This window comes from Acinonyx jubatus, chromosome C1 (genome assembly GCF_027475565.1).
Source record: "Acinonyx jubatus isolate Ajub_Pintada_27869175 chromosome C1, VMU_Ajub_asm_v1.0, whole genome shotgun sequence".
In the NCBI taxonomy this organism is placed as follows: Eukaryota; Metazoa; Chordata; class Mammalia; order Carnivora; family Felidae; genus Acinonyx; species Acinonyx jubatus.
The window spans coordinates 1,258,074-1,271,612 of record NC_069381.1 but is presented as its reverse complement, the minus strand read 5'-3'; the positions used below and the strand labels follow the sequence as shown (position 1 = coordinate 1,271,612).

General features: G+C 70.6%; 1 protein-coding gene across 1 annotated transcript in view; it reads right to left on the bottom strand.

Moving 5' to 3' along the window:
* Positions 1-2,068: 2,068 nt before the first annotated feature.
* The window catches only part of PLCH2 (phospholipase C eta 2), a 28,942-nt gene continuing 17,471 nt past the window's right edge, over positions 2,069-13,539 (bottom strand). The window contains exons 12-22 of the mRNA XM_053205717.1: positions 11,675-11,761; positions 11,293-11,375; positions 10,829-10,926; positions 10,552-10,734; positions 10,084-10,191; positions 9,621-9,745; positions 9,457-9,541; positions 9,140-9,286; positions 7,424-7,503; positions 4,977-5,274; positions 2,069-3,486 (exon numbers count right to left, since the gene is read on the bottom strand). Of these exons, the coding sequence (XP_053061692.1) occupies positions 2,264-3,486; positions 4,977-5,274; positions 7,424-7,503; positions 9,140-9,286; positions 9,457-9,541; positions 9,621-9,745; positions 10,084-10,191; positions 10,552-10,734; positions 10,829-10,926; positions 11,293-11,375; positions 11,675-11,761 (2,517 nt within the window). The 3' untranslated portion in view covers positions 2,069-2,263. The remainder of the gene's footprint in view (positions 3,487-4,976; positions 5,275-7,423; positions 7,504-9,139; positions 9,287-9,456; positions 9,542-9,620; positions 9,746-10,083; positions 10,192-10,551; positions 10,735-10,828; positions 10,927-11,292; positions 11,376-11,674; positions 11,762-13,539) is intronic.

The window sequence follows — 13,539 nt, the reverse complement described above, 5'->3', positions numbered from 1 at the left end:
AGAGAAGGGGTGCGGGCAGGGGTCCTGAGAGCCCGTCCCCGGGGCGGCCGAGAGCGGGCCCTTCCCTTCAGTTACTCCCCGAGCCCCTGGGCTGGCTGTGGCCTGTGGGCCGTGGCCCACCCCCACCCCAGCCCGGGGCCAGGAGACTCCCCCTGGTGTGTCTGTATAGACAAGGTTGCCCTCTGCGCCCCCAGCCCCACTGGGCACAAGGGGGACAGGGCGGGCGGCGCTCCCAACTCGACTGGCATCCAGGGAGGACCTTTGAGAGCCCTCGGGGGCCCGTGCACACTCCTGCTTAGAGCCGATCACGCCGCGTGGCCTTGGGCCACCCATGGTGGGTGCCTCTGGGCTGGGCCCCAAGGGGATGCCGGTGAGATGACCCTTCTATCAGGGTGTGCGGGGCTCCCGCCTTGGAGGGTGGCCTGCCCCGTCTCCCACCCTCCACGCTCAGGGGCCGTGACCACCCCACTGTTGCAGGCCCCCCTGGTGACCCCCAGACGTGTCACCCCCAGCCCCATGTGCAAGCGGCTCCCAGCCGTTCCTCTGCTAAAGCCGAGACTGTGGCCCCACAGGCTTCCAGCCTCCGGGTCCCCCCAGGCCAGTAGGTGGTCCCCATGAACCCCCATCCCCCACAAGGGTCCCCCGGCCTCGACTGCACCACAGTCCAGCCCTGCACCTCCCCGCCGGCACCCCTGCAGCAGGCTGTGGCCACCTCCGTGCGGCTTCCCCCAGCCCCTCAGCCCAACTGCCCTTCGTCCCCTGCTTCCCGGTGGAGGCGCAGTGCCTGCCTGCCTGGTGCAGGGGGCCCAGCGCAGACACCTGGGAGGCCTCCAGACGTCCGGCCAGAGCCCTGCTCGGCCTGACGTCAGGACGCCCCCACGGGCCCTCCCGCCCACCCAGCCTGGCCCTCAGGAGGGGCACCGGGGGTACCTGCCCCCCTCCTGGGCTTCCCGGGGGCTGAGCCCGGCCCCCAGACGGTAGCCGTGTGTGGCGGGCAGGGCCCACGCGGGGCTGGACAAGGCTTGGCCCCCGCTTCTCGTGAGCAGGCGGGACACCACCTCCGGGAACCCCAGCAGCCATCCCACCCCACCCCTGGTCCAGAACCGCCTTCACTGCACCCCAGATTCTAGGGGCCCCGAAGGCCAGGCACACCTGAGTGCCCTGCCTTGGTGCTGCTTCTCGCCGTGGGGCGCACTTCCCACGAAAATGCACCCCGTGCCTGAGCGGGGGCAGGGTTCCCAGGGGTCTGGTGGATCTGGGGAGGTGTGTGGGGCCCCGGGGCCTACAGACACCTCGAGGGAGAGCGTGCACACCCGCCTTCCCGAGGGTTTGCTCGGGAAGACGGCAAGACTTATCCTGGTGGTGAGTCGCGCGGCCTCCAGCCAAGCCCACGGCCTGCTGCTTCAAGGGCACCGCCTGTCACAGCGATCCTTGCTGGCCCCAGCACCCCAGGTGGCTTCTTTAGGGGCCAGATGCGGGGGTGGGGGGCCAGCCCGGGCACGGATCCCCTGGGGCCTAGCCAGCATCTGGCTTCTCCAGGGAAGGAGCAGTGCCTGTATCTTCCCTTCTGGGCAGGGCAGCCCCCACAGCCAGGCGGTCCTCTGGCCTGGGGTCCCTGTCCAAGAGTGGGACTGGAGGCACGGGAGGGAGCAGGGCTTACGTCTTGGAGCCTCGAGGCCCCTGCCCTAGGGTGCCAGTCCGCGAAGCCCTCTGTGGACAGAGGTGGGGGTGTTCTCGCACAGACCACGGCCCGGGAACACTTGGCTCACGGTCACGGGGGCGGTGGGCCACCCTACACCGAGCAGGCGTGGGCGTGGAGTTGTGTCCGCGAGTTTGGAGTCTAGGGTGTCCAGAGGAGGCTTTGTGCAGAGCAAGCCCGCCGCCGTCGGGCAGGGAACCAGCAGCTCTGGGCACAGAAGGAGCATTCCCTGGAGCCACACCCGCGCCCCTGCACCAGGGGCCCCGCGCGTCCGCTCCCTCTGTGCCCGTGCTCACCTACACCTCCCGCGCCCCTGTGCACCACCACCCCCCCCCCCCCCCGCACTGCAGAAAACCAGGTACAAGTGGAAGAGGACTGGGCACCATTTTAATGCAGCAGAAGCTTTGTCTCTTAAATTTTAAATACCTCTGTTGTGTATCTTAACGTCAGGAAACATGCCCCCAGACCCTGAGACCAGGAGGCCGCTTCCTTCCCGGGGATGGGGGGAGGGGTGGCAGACGGAGGGCCAAGGCGAGGGCAGCTGCGATCCGCCCTGAGCCTCCGTCAGAGTCTGAGCAGGAGGCCGGTGGCCGCGGAGCCCCTGCAGGGGGCCAGCACGTCCCCGCAGCCCCCTTGGCCCCCGGAGCAGGCGCCCTCCGGGGTGCCCCGCTCCTCCCCTGGGGGTCCCCTCGGGCCCTGCAGCCGCTGCTGCCGTTCGTGGGCCTGCCGGGCCCGGCTGGCGATGGCGCGCACGCGGCTCTGGCTGCGGGAGGACGAGCGCCGCAGGAAGCCGGGGGCACCAGGCACCCCTTCCCCAGCGCCACTCAGGCTGGTGGGCGAGGTGATGTCACCAGCCTGCTGGAAGCCCGTGAGCCAGCGCAGCTGCTCGGTCAGGGCGTCCCGTCGCGCCCCCCGCACCGCCCGCCCCTCCCTCGCCAGGCCCAGGCTTCGGCCCAGGATCTCCACTTGAGGGGCAAAGTCGTCAGCAGTCAGGTCCCCCAGGCTCTTGGACTTGGCGGCTGCAGGGCAGTCCCGGAGGCCTACCAGGGGGAGGCGGCCCCAGGGTGGCCTAGGGGCCAGCGGACGGGGCTGAAGCTCTTCCGGCGCCGTGGGCAGCTGGCTGGCAGCCCGCAGGTTAGGGCTGGATTTGCTCTTGGTCACAGCAGGCAGGTCCAGGTGGGCGGCCGTGGCCGAGCAGGGTCGCAGGGGCAGGCGTCCTGCTGGAGCCCCGGAGACACTCTCACGGCCCAGGCCCAGGCCCGGCAGGGAGAGGTCGATGACCGTGTCGCTGGAGGACACGCTGGAGGACGAAGACACGCTGTCTCGGTGGCCGCCCGGTTCCAGCCGCCGCCATAGCCGGTCTCCAGCCGTGGCGTCTGAGTACACGGTGGGGCAGGGCCCGGCCAGGGGCCGCCATCCGCCCGGGATCTCCGGGGGCACCTTCCCATCGCCGTCAGCCCTTCTGACCGTCTGGCTGCCGGGGGCCCCCTCGCAGGCTCCCCCTGGGCCCCCACCGTTGTACACCCGCCGATGGCTTTCTGGGGCTTGCTCCGTGTCCCCTCTGCTCTGGGTCCTGAGTTGGAAGGGCGTGGGAGCTCCCAGAGCCACCACAGGGGGGCTGGCCACTTCGGCGGCAGGTCCCGACGGGCACGGCAGCCCTCCCGGGGAGGGGCTGGGGGGGGCAGCCACCAGAGGTGGGGGGCCGGGGCCCGGGGCTGGCTCCTCGGCAATGGTTTCCAGGCCACGGAGGGAGGAGCCCGGCCTCTGCGCGGAGAAAGGGCGGGTGTCTGTGGACGAGAGGAGAGGAGCGTGTCGGGCTCATCCCCCAGGGACGGTGCCCGCAGGACCCCCAACAGCCAGGCCCCTCGGTGGGCACGCAGCTGCCCCCCACCCTGCCCTCCGGCTCTGCCGCTGCTGGGGCTGGGGGGGGTGGGGTGGTGGGCAGACGGGCCTGTGTCCACGGGCAGGGTCCACGGGGCCCGGCCGACAAGCCAGGCCGGGGACGGCACAGGGTGCACGGGGGACCGGGGGACCGGGCCCCATTACCTGGCACTCGGCTGCTCTCAGTCCCTAACTACAGAGGCAGCGTGGGGACAGAAAGGAGAACAGGGTGGTCAGCATAGGGGTGGGGCTGCCCGGTGGACAAACATCGAGGCTGGGCGGGTGCAGGGATGGCGGGGAGGGGACAGCTCAGCTTTCAGCCCCTCCACAGGCCGGGGTCCAGTCACAGCCGGTGCTCAGCGCGGCTCAGGCCATAAATGAATCCCCAGGGCCGAGCAGGTGCCGTCTACTCCACTCGACACCCTGGGCACCGTCCGGGGGTCTCAGGGGCGTCGGGGGCCGCTCTGCAGGGCACCACCGACCCACGCCGGACTCGCCGGAGGCCTTCGGTGCAGAGTCAGGGGCCGGACACCCGCGGCCCGGCCCCGGAGGGAGACGAGGGGGGCTGGAAGCTCCCCCCGGGTCTTAGGAAGGGCATCCAGGGCAGCCAGGTCATGGGGGCACTGAGGGGGGGAGGGGGGCAACCAGCCCCCGAGGCAGCTGTGGTCAGACCTGCTCTCGTTTCCCTGGCCGCTGAGGGGCTGGGTGGGGGGGGAATCTGCGCGGGCAGGTCGCAGTCAGCTGGGGAAGGGGTGCTGGGGGCTACGGGGGCCCCGGGGCAAGCAGGGAGCAGCGGGAAGTAAAGCCACGACGAGCACACGGAGGCGGCGGTTTGGGCGCGGCAGCGCAGCAGACTCCGGGCCCGGCCATGCCAAGGGGCGGAGTGGGGGCAGCACAGAGGACGCCGCGGAGGAGCGTCAGGTCTTACCGGCGGAGAGCGTGGAGGATTTACTCCTAATCTCCTCCAGCTTTTGAACGAACAAGGCATTCATCTCCCGCTGCAGGGCCCCTGCCTGCCTGCGGGCGCCCTCGGGCCAGCGGGGGGCCAGCTCGGGGCCGCCCAGGCTGCCGGAGTCCGAGGACACAGAGCCGCCGCCGCCGCCGCCCGGACCCTGCCACCGGGCCCCTCTGCCTCTCCCCGCGGCGGTGGGGGGCGCCCCCAGCGAGTCCGCACGGGCCCGGGGCTGCTGGCTGATGGGCTCGCGCCCGGCCCCGGGCCCCGGGCCGGGCAGCCGTCCCGGCCGCGGGCCCTCGGTGTCCTCACCGGCACAGGAGCCGACCACACACTTCACGCAGGCGGCGGCCATCCCGGCGGGCCCGGGGCCCTCGGGCGCACCAGGGGGCCGCCCCTGGGCCAGACTCCCGCGCGCCGGGCTCCTCCCCACCGGCGCCTTACCTCGGGGGCTGCGGTTGCCCTGCTCCTCCGGGGCCGAGGCCTCCAGAGCGGGGCCGGGGCCGGGGGCCGCCACGTCACGGGCCTCCCCCTCGGAGCCGGGGTCCTGCGTGCCCGGGACCAGCTCCGGGAAGGCCTCGCGACCCGGCTTCTGGCTCTTGGTCGGGGCGCTGGCCGTGCGCCGCAGGAGCCGCTGGCTAACGGAAGGCCGAGGCGGGGGCCGACCAGCAGCATGGCTGTCCAGGGAGCCGGGCTTTGGGCCTCTGAGGAACAGGCCTTTTAGGCCCAGAGCCTGCTTGACCTGCAAGAGAAGGAGCCCACGTAGCCAGCGGCCGGGGACCGGGGACCGCCGGCCCGGCCCCCGGCACGCTCCGGCAGGCGGTGACGGGGCCCGAGCCTGCCGCAGCCCAAGAGCCAGCCCGACGAGGGCACCGGTGAGCGTGTCGGGCGCGTGCCGCTCAGGGCTGTGGGTGCGGGAGAGGGTGTCCAGGGCGCCCCTTCCGGGGACGGCAGCTGCCACGGCCTTGGCGCAGACCAGGAGGCGCCGCCGGAGGGTGGACGGGTCCCAGGACAGGCGGGCCCGGCGACGGCCTGACGGAGAGGCCCCCCCAGGGTTCTCCCCGGACCCTGGATCCTGCGCCCACACCGTGTGCCCCTCACGGAGCCCCCGGCTGTGGCGGAGCAGGCTGGCCCAGGGCCCGTGGGGTGGGCCTGACACGGGGAGAAAACCCCACGGGAGCAGACACCGCCAGGCTCACGTCCGCCCCCACCTTCGGGCGCCACAGGCTGAGGAAGCAAGCAAAGCCGGGTGCGGGCCAGCGGTCTGCTCTCCCGGGGCCCTGCCCGGCCCACTCCTCGGACCTGCTGCCTCCTCCGGGAAGCCTTCCTGCCCCGCTGCCAGCCTCACCCTGCTCTCTGTTCACACAGCCCTAAGGCCAGGCCCCGTGCCGGCTCGGCGTTCCCTGAACTGCCGCTGGCTTCGGGCCTTCCCGGACAGCCGGGCCCGGGAAGTCCCCACGAGGCCTCTCCCGACAGCCTCCCCGCCCGAGGAGGGCAGCTGGGGGTCCCCGGGACCAGCCGGCAAGTACCCGGGTCAACGCCGGAGAGGCCGGCGGCTGCGTGTCGAGAGTGCAGAGGCCAGAGGGGTCCTCGCATGCAGAGGCCCCGACAACAGCCACCACTCCCCAGTGACACAGGGGCACGTCTGGGCGGAGGTGTTAAAGTGGCCAGCACTTGAATCAGCTTCCCGATTCAAGATCCCAAATCTAGTGCAATTTGGGCGAAGTTGCCCGCAAAGCCATTTAGAAGGAGGTCCAGGATTCAAGCTCCGAGCTCCTGGTCCCTGGGGCCTCCCCACCCCACCCCACCCCACCCCACCCCACCCCAGACGTGATGGGCGCACGGAGTCAGGGAGCACGTGGAGGGTGGGGGCGGAGAGGAAAGGCGAGGGCAGGGAGGGTGACGGGGGCAGGGGGGCAGGGCGCTCAAAGCCAGAGGACCAGACACGGAGGTAGGCGGGGGACACGGGGTGGCGGACGGAGGAGGGAACGGAAGGCCGGGAGGGGTCCACGCACAGGAGGCCTCGCTGGAAGTCCTGGACCTGCCTCGTAAATGCTGCTCTGTGGCTGGACATGGCCCAAGGGACCCCAGAGCCGCGGCACGATCCATGTCGCATGAGCTGACAGTCTCCAAAATGCTATCGGGAATCACGGATGCTAATGGGGGCGGCCTGAGCATGCAGTGGGGGGGCGGGCGGGCTCCGCCGCCCCGGCGCTGGGGTACCTTCGAGCTCCTAACGGGACTGTCCTTCTAAAAGTAGACTTTAGACATAGGCAAGCTCACTGCAAGACCAAAGAGACAGAGCGAAGGCTGTGAGACGCCGACAGCCGGGCGCGGGGCCCGCGGAGACAGGCAGACACGCCACAGACGGACGGGGTGACGACGGGCGAGAGCCAGGCGGCCCGTGGTGCCGCGGGGCCGCGCAGGTGGCAGGAGAGAGACAGCGCCGGGACCACGCAGGCCCCCCACGCACACCGGACGGACCGCCACACGCACGCCCTGCCTGGGCCCGGAGCACAGAACGGGGCCGCCCTGGGTTCCGCGACCTGGGGCGATGGAGTGAGAGCCCCGTCCAGGGATGCGGGGTGGGGGGCAGGGCCAGGCAGACACCCTCCAGAGAGGGATGGAGAAGCGGGGACCCTGAGACGTAGGAGTGAGGAGGTTTAGGAGAGACGGGGGGTGGGGGGGCAGGGGTGCCCAGGAAGGGCCAGGGTGTCCGGTTCCTGGTGCCTGCAGCGGCCCCGGGACACCGGGGTCGGGTGTCCCTACCGCCCATTTTGCAGGCGGAGACACAGACCCAGAGGAGTAAGCACCAGGCCCGACAGCCTGGCAACGGGGCCGGGGTGGGAGCAGGGGTGGGCCGGGCAGATGGCCCTGCGGGTGGCACTCACCTTACCGCTGACGTCACTGATGGCCACATGGACAAAGATAGAGGCCTCTTCCATCCCCTCCAGGTGCACGTGCCGGTAGCCTGAAACAACCAGGCCACGGTCACCCCGCCCCGCGCTCTACCCAAAGGTCCCGGGCCCCGAGTACAACCCCTGAGCCCAGTTCTGGGGGCTCCTTCTCCAGGAAGCCCTCCGGTATCACTCAGTCCTGCAACGACCTCTTTCTCTTCCTGGGGCCTGGGGGACCCCACAGACTGGGCTCCCCTCCCCCATCCCGCCCACAAAGTGTGCCTGGCCTTATACCTTCCTCCTCAGCTCCCTGTTGTGTCTCCAGGCCCACCCATGGCAGGGACCGACTCACAGAAAGAAGCTCAGTCCTGGCTTCAGCTGACCTACAGGGGACTCTGGCCTGTGGGGGACACTGGCCTGTGGGGGGGACCGGTCTCTATGGGGGACGCTGGCCTGTGGGGGGGACCGGTCTCTATAGGGGACGCTGGCCTGTGGGGGGGACCGATCTCTATGTGGGATGCTAGTCTGTGGGGGGGACCGGTCTCTATGGGAGATGCCGGACTGCGGGGGGACACTGGCCTGTGGGCACGACCGGTCTCTATGGGGGACGCTGCCCTGTGGGGGGACCGGTCTCTATGGGGGATGCTGGACTGTGGGGGGACTGGTCTCTATGGGGGACGCTGGCCTATAGGGGGACCAGTCTCTATTGGGGACGCTGGCCTGTGGGGGGACCGGTCTCTATAGGGAACGCTGGACTGTGGGGGGGACCGGTCTCTATGGGGGACACTGGCCTGTGGGTGGGACTGGTCTCTATGGGGGATGCTGGACTGCGGGGGGACACTGGCCTGTGGGCGGGACCGGTCTATAGGGAGGATGCTGGACTGTGGGGGGACACTGGCCTGTGGGCACGACCAGTCTCTCTGGGGGACGCTGGCCTGTGGGGGGACCAGTCTCTATGGGGGATGCTGGCCTATGGGGGAGGACCAGTCTCTATGGAGGATGCTGGACTGTGGGGGGGACCGGTCTCTAAGGGGGATACTGGCCTGTGGGGGGGGACCAGTCTCTATGGGGGATGCTGGACTGTGGGGGGACTGGTCTCTATGGGGGATGCTGGCCTACAGGGGGACCAGTCTCTATGGGGGATGCTGGCCTGTGGGGGCACCGGTCTCTATGAGGGACGCTGGACTGTGGGGGGACACTGGCCTGTGGGCACGACCAGTCTCTATGGGGGATGCTGGACTGTGGGGGGACCGGTCTCTATGGGGAACGCTGGACTGTGGGGGGACCGGTCTCTATGGGGGACACTGGCCTGTGGGGGGAACCGGTCTCTATGGGGGATGCTGGCCTATAGGGGGACCAGTCTCTATGGGGGATGCTGGCCTGTGGGGGGACCGGTCTCTATGGGGGACGCTGGACTGTGGGGGGACACTGGCCTGTGGGCAGGACCAGTCTCTATGGGGGACGCTGGCCTGTTGGAGGGACGAGTCTTTAGGGGGAGTGCTAGACTGTGGGGGGGACCGGTCTCTATGGGGGATGCTGGGCTGTGGGGGGACCGGTCTCTATGGAGGGTGGTGGCCTGTGGGGGGACACTGGCCTGAGGGGATGCGTGTCTTTATGGGGGACACTGGGCTCTGCAGGAGATGCTGGTCTCTATACCAGGGGGCCCTGGCCCGGGCTCTGCCCTCCCTGCCCTGCTGGCCCCCTGCGCACCTGGCATCATGCTGCTGAAGGCCAGTGTCCTCTGGCCAATGAAGTCACGCCCGATGGGGTCATGGTCCCAGACGAGGAAGCGCACCAGCGCGATCTCAGGCATGTGCACCGTGAACACCAGGGTCTCCTCCCACATGGGGTTGAATCCTAGAGGCCACCGGGAGGAGGTGTCACCTCCCACCCCAGGTCCAGCCCGGAGGCCACCTGGGCCCTCGCCTCCTTCGGGGGCTGGCGGCCCGGCCCGGGAGAACCTGGGGACTGGGCTCTGACCAGGGGCGCCCCCGCCCGGCCCTCCCCTGTGGCCCCCGGGGCCTCACCGTTGTCGTCCACCACACGCGTCTGCTCCTTGTTGCAGTCCACGGGGAGCCCGATGACCTCCACCTCCACGAAGGGGTCGATGATCTGGGCGTGGAGGGCAGGGCTGGCACCTGGCCTGGCGTGGCGCCCCAGCCCCGCCCACCCGGGCCCGGGCCCCTCCTACCTCGCCCCGGTCCCCCAGCATCGAGTCCCTCGGCTTGGGGAGCTGCTGCCCGCTGATGATGCGAAGCACCAGCTGCTTCTTGAGCTGCCCGGGCAGAGGGTCCTCGGAGTTGGGGTTGAAGACGCCTGGGGGGTGCGGGGGTGCCAGGCTGAGGGGGAGCGGGGCCGGCCTCCACCCTCTCGCCGGGCTGGCTGGGCACCCCACCGCACCCTCCTGCTGGACAGGAGCGCCAGGCCCGGGGGGCGGGAGGCGGCGTTCTGGCACGGGGGTCCCAGGGGTCCGCGTGCTGGCCGCCCCCATGACCACCCTGTGACCGGGCACGGCTCGTCACCCCTCGTGGATTCCTGGCAGGGTGGGGGTCCTCCCCCGCACACCCCCTTCTGGCATCCTGGGGGCTGTGTCCCTGGCTGACCCACCAGGTGGCCCTGCTGAAGCTCCGTGTCCCTGGGCCCCTGGGCCTCACCCTGGCACATGCACTGGGGCTTGAGCACGTAGCCACAGTTGCCATTGAGGCTGAACTTGGCCCGGTTCAGCTGCAGCATCCGGCCCTCCGACTGGTAGTTCAGGGCGACTACGGGCAGGGAGGCGACGTGGCCCGGTCAGCGCCCGGCCGCGCGCCACCCCGCCTCCCCCCCACGGCTGCCCGAGTCCAGGGCTCACCTATGTGAGCGGGGACCCTGGGCTCACAGCCCTGTGTGTGAGCGGGGCGTGTGTGCGCATCCTGGCAGAACGTCCCCGGGGCCCTGCCCCGCCAGCCCCCGTCCACCCCCGGGGACGCGGGCGGACGTGCCTCCGTCTCTCCCTCCTCGTCCTGGGGTCCCGGCCCCCCGCCCCCCCCCGCAGGGCCGGCCGGGCGACACCGGCAGGGGGTGATAGAGGCTCCCCAAAGCCAGCGGCCAGGGAGCAAGGCCGGCCGCCCCGTGACGCGCACCCATCTGGCAGCCGGCGTTCCAGAAGGGCTGAGGGTTGTAGTTGCTGGAGTCCACGCGGTACGAGGAGGGGTAGATGCGGGACAGCTGGTGCTGGTTGAAGCGCAGGTACTGGGCCGGCTTCTGCTGCAGGATCTGCTGGGCCCTGGTCTCGCTGAAGGATGACACCTGCCAGCTGGACGCCACTGTGGTTCAGGGGGGCGGCATCAGGGGCGCAGGCAGGCCAGCGCCCCGCCTCCCCCTCCCCGCCCCCCCCCCGGGGGGCCCCGGTCCCCTCACCTTCCGCCTCCACGTCGTGGATGCCCACAGACTTGGTGTACTTGACCAGGTCCGAGAGGGCGCGAGACAGCTTCACGGTCTTCTTCTGCCGGCTCGCCCTGCGGGCACGGCGGGGGACGGGGGGTCAGGGCCTCCCGACTCAGGCCAGCCTGCGCACCCCAGTTTGGGAGGCAGGCTCCAGGCCTCAGCCGGCTCCACCCAGGAGCGACGTGGGGGAGGGGCGGGTGCCGGCGCGGACCCCACCGAAGGATGCCTCCCCCGCCGCATCGGGCGCTGGAAGCGAGCGCAGGGGGCGACGCTGGCCAGTCCGGCCCCCTCGAGGTCCGCGCCCAGGGGCCCCCACTCCCCCAGCCCACCGCGCGGTCCCCCCGCCACCCAGGGCCCGCGCATCCAACTCCCGCTGCCGCGCAGACAGGGGCCTGGGCGCCTCCCGCTGCCATGGTCCGTTCGGGCGGGGCACTGACCCTCGGCCCTGGCTGCCTTGGGACTCCAGGTCCTCGCCCCCCTCCTCCATGCTGGCCGCTTTCTTTAGTTTGCTGCTCTTTTTCTGTGTGGAAGGACAGCGGAGTGAGGCCCCGTGGGGCCCCCCAGTGACCCAGGGGCGTCGGCCGGTGTGCCTGGTTGGGGGGGTTGGCCATCGAGGCACCTGCTGCGTCCAGCCCCAGCCAGGTGCTGAGGCCGGCTCTGAACCCCAGCCCCAGTGGGACGATGGAGCTGGGGGGGGTTCTGGAAGACAGGTCAGGGGTCCCGGGAGCTGAAGGGGGCTCCCCGGCTGGCCGGCCCAGGGACCCCCGGGGGGCACAGGAACGGGGAGCCGGCCGCCCCTGCCCGGGAGCCCCGCCAGACCTTGCGCTTGGAGAAGCTGCTCATGAGGGTCCGGTTGTTCCGTCTGCTGCCACCGGTGTCCTCCCCGGACTCCACGCCGTCCTCAGCCTAGGGGACGGAGAGACAGCGGTGAAGGGGGTGCCCAGGCTCAGGGCCCCAGGCTCCGAGGCTCCGGGCACCTTTCCCCAGCCCGCCCCAGGGGCGCAGAGGCAGGGGTCTGAGAGGGAGTGTGGAGGCCCCACGGGCTCCTCCAGAAGTGTTTTGAACTCATTAAGGCCCCAGTTCTGAATTCTTTTCCCATGGAGGGCGAGTGTACGGTTAAGTGCTGTTTGTGTGTCTGGAACGTTCCTCGGCCGAGCATGCTTATGTAAGGCTTTTATGAAGACCCCTACAGCTCCGACGTCCTGTCCTGCTTCTTGCAGAGACCAAAGTATTACCTAATTAGACAGATGCGGTCTGTGCCCCCGAAGCGGCTGTTTCACATCACCCTCGGAGCTTCTGGGAGCTTCCCCACCGTTGTCTATGGAGCACCTTCCCTGCTCCCCCCCAGCCCCCACCCACCCGATCCCGTACGTGCGTCTGCACACACACAACTCCCCGCCAACCGTGCCCCGGCCTGGGCCGCCGGCCTCTCGGCCAAGAGGCGAGCAAGGCTCCTGGTCAGGAGCTCAAGCTGGGCCCCACTGGGCCCGAGGGGGGAGGATACGAGGGTCAGCTCCACCCCAGGGGCACAGGGGGACGGGACCTCATGCCGCAGAGAGCCCACTGTGGCGCCCGCGCCCTCGGCCCCCCACCTGAGCGCCGTGCACCGTGGCTCACACGTCGGGAAAGGAGCGTGCGGCCCAAGACGCTGCCCGCAGCCGCCCCCGAGCTCCAGCCCCCGCCCTGCCCCTGCCCACTCCTGCTCTGCGGAGAAGCCCAGGCCCGTGGGGAGTCAGGACAGGCGCCTCTCCGGCTCCCGGCTCCCACCCGCGTCTGCCCTCCTCGTGCCCCACCCCCCCGGTCAGGGGGCGGCACGGGAGGCGCTCATGCGGACCCCAGGGCACAGACCCGCCACAGCAGAGGCCCTGGGCATCAGCCTCGCCCCAGACTGCACTTACAAGTCTCTCCCTCCCCTGGCCTGGCAACACCAGCCCCTCTCCCTCCTGACTTGTTGACGGCTCCGCGGCCCGCGGGCAGAGGCACCTGCAGCCGGGCGCCGGGCGTTGGCAGCCGCTTGAGGCCGACGCGCTTCACGCTCTGTAAACACGGCCTGAAACGCCGCGCACACGCGCCTCTGAATCTGCGCACAACCCGGGAGGGGCGCCTGTTGGCCCAGCATCCGGAGAAGCGGCCGCTGCCTCGGCCAGAACCTGCTGTCGCCACCCCACCCCCATACGCGGCACCCCCGCACCCGCGCCCCTGTACCTCTGCGCACCGCACCCCTACACACCCACACACCCGCACCCCTGCACCCGCACACCCTGTGCCCCTACGCACCGCACCCCTGCACACCCACACCCCGCACCCCTGCACCCGCATACCCTGTACCTCTGGGCACCGCACCCCTGCACACCCACACCCCCGCACCCCCACACCCGCACATCCTGTACCTCTGCGCACCACACCCCTGCACACCCACACACCCTGCAGTCCCGCATGCCTGCACACCCTGCACCCCAGCATGCCCGCACCGCACATACCCTACACACTTGCACCCCACACCTGTGCATACCTATACATACTGCACATCCAAACACCAGCACTCTGCGCTCCCCCACACCCTGCACACCTGAACACCCACACCCCTGCATACCCACACATCCACACCCCCCACACCCTGCACACTCACACCCCCACACTCCCCGAACACCCACATTCACCCCCTCACCCCCGCACGCCCACAT